Source organism: Manis pentadactyla, chromosome 13, assembly GCF_030020395.1.
Source record: "Manis pentadactyla isolate mManPen7 chromosome 13, mManPen7.hap1, whole genome shotgun sequence".
NCBI classification, from domain to species: domain Eukaryota; kingdom Metazoa; phylum Chordata; class Mammalia; order Pholidota; family Manidae; genus Manis; species Manis pentadactyla.
Window position 1 is genome coordinate 79,442,794 of NC_080031.1, and position 2,461 is coordinate 79,445,254.

General features: G+C 36.5%; 1 protein-coding gene across 1 annotated transcript; it reads right to left on the minus strand.

Annotated features, from left to right (window-relative positions):
* Positions 1-633: 633 nt before the first annotated feature.
* Positions 634-1,548, minus strand: LOC118927811 (olfactory receptor 14I1-like). The gene has a single exon (XM_036916432.2). It carries the CDS (start codon positions 1,546-1,548, stop codon positions 634-636), a length of 915 nt encoding a protein of 304 aa, XP_036772327.2.
* Positions 1,549-2,461: the final 913 nt, after the last annotated feature.

Sequence of the window (2,461 nt, forward strand, 5' to 3'; positions counted from 1 at the left end):
CTTTGTATGTGTACCAATTAACAACTTTTACTTAACTAAGTCTTCAAGAGTTGGACAATTTGAAAACAGATTTATGTGGTGCATGTTTATGCATATGGATGACCATATTAACAGATACAAGTATTATTTTCTATAGGTAGCTAATAAAATTACATGCTTTATGTTCATCTGTGGAATGTGAAAATACACTGAAATAAAGAGATAAGGTGAAAAATTATAGGTATGGATTAACTTACAGAAAAACAGAACTGATTTTTCATCTCAGCTTTACAGAAAAATCAGTTCACATGTGAGGAAATAATTTATCATTTTAGATCTTTATTCACTTGCAAAATCATGGGAATAAAACTACATGAAATACCACTACATACTGCATAACAATTAGTGTTTAAAAACAGTGGCTATAAGAAATAATAGCTCATTTTATTCAAACAGGTATTTTGTTCACATGATTTACTTCAAATTTATTAATACATCCATCTCTCTTTTATTAAATGACTCCACTCCTAATATGTAACTTTTAAATTAAAGTTAATATCTTTGTTCACATTTTTCCACATTGATTAGAGCAACATTAATTTCTGGTTAAGAAATAAAATCACTTCTATGGAACTGGAAAGCTTTCTTTAACATTCAATGCACAGCAGACTTAATTTCCCTGTTCCTCAGGCTAAAGATGATGGGGTTGACTAAGGGGGACACCATGGAGTAGAACATACCTACAAGGAGGGTTTGAATGCTTGATGAGTTTGAAACAGGTCCTAAGGAAGCAAACAACCCTGTAATCATAAACAGAGTAAGTGTAGCTATCTGGGGGGAGCAGGTGGACAAAGCTTTGTTCTGGGCGTCCACAGAATGCATGTGCAGCACGGTTGAAAAGATGTGAACATATGAGGCAAATAAGATGACAAAGCCAAGTAATACAATGCAGGCACTGAGAGCAAGGGCCACAAACTCAGAAAATTGCACAGCCTGAGATGAAATGCTCATAATTTGAGGTATATCACAGAAAAACTGGTGAATCACATTGGACTCAGTGAAGGGATGACTGAACAGGGTCCCTGTTTGGACAGCAGAACAGACCAGCCCACTGGCCCATGAGCCACATGATGCCTGTGTGCAGAAACGGATGTTCACAGTGGATGCATAGTGCAGAGGGTGGCAAATGGCAACATAGCGGTCATAGGACTTGACCACAAGGAAGAAGAACTCTGCAGATCCAAAGAAAATATATAGGAAAGTCTGAGCAGCACATGCTGTAAGAGAAATCACTTTATGACCCATCAAAGAATTTGTAATGAATTTGGGAACAGTAACTGAGATGTATCCAAAATCTATAAGGGATAAATTGCCCATAAAAAAGTACATGGGGAAGTGAAGATGTGGATCTATAACAATGACGGTAAATGTCACTATATTTCCAGCCAGGGCACCCAGATATACCACTAAGAATATCAAACCTTGCAGGATTTGGAGCTCCTTGGATCTTGAGACGTCCATCAGGAGGAATTCTGTGAAGATTGTGAGGTTGTCCGTATCTGCTAACATACTTAAGAAACCCGTAGTCAATTGCAAAGGGATAAGATGATGCTAGAAACGAATTGGTTAGAGAACAATTATGTCCTTATATGCTGTAAATATGTGCTATAAATTGGTTTACTGAATTAAATATGCACAACTCATATAAAAAACTTTTACCTTGAAAAGTGCTTATTAATTAATCAAATGAAATAATCAAGGTATAAGAAATACAATGAAGCTAAAGTATTAAATACTGTCTATATACCCCCAAAAAATCTGTTTTGTCCAATGGGATATAAAAATCAAAATAGAGTCCAAATAAGGAATGAACATGAAGGGTAAACACAGGTATGCTGATGACTGAGACATGAGGTCTCTCTCCCACATATCAGTACTTCTCACAAAGACTTGCTTTGGTAAAGGCCAAGACCATACTCTTCAATTTCCTTCATCAGGCACACCAGAGAGTCCTTTCTTGAAGATGAAAGGACTTTCACTCTAAGTCACATGCGATCGAATATTTCAGGCTCTTCTGTTTTACCAGGTGATCCCTCTCTGAAAGGCAATGTTTTATTTGTACCCCTGGGAAGCCCCAGGAGACTAGTAATTTCACCTTTCTGAAATGCAAAAGGCTCTTCAGTACCCAGTTTTCTGCAGATATTTTGGCCAGTCCACTGAGATTAATTAAATTGGCAAAAGTCTGTTTTTAGAGATGATATTTGAAGCAGGTTTCATAAAACTTGAGAAGGCACAAATCCTCAAATGGTTCATGGCTCTATAGTAGTTAATAAATAAATTTATAAAATGTGTGTTAAGAGAGTCAAATAAATACCATTTGTCTTAACTTCTTTTGTTAAGCAAAGCAAAACAGAATAAACAGCAGACTCAGAAACACTGAGAAGTGACTAGTGGTTACCATGGGGGAGCAATTGGCATGGAT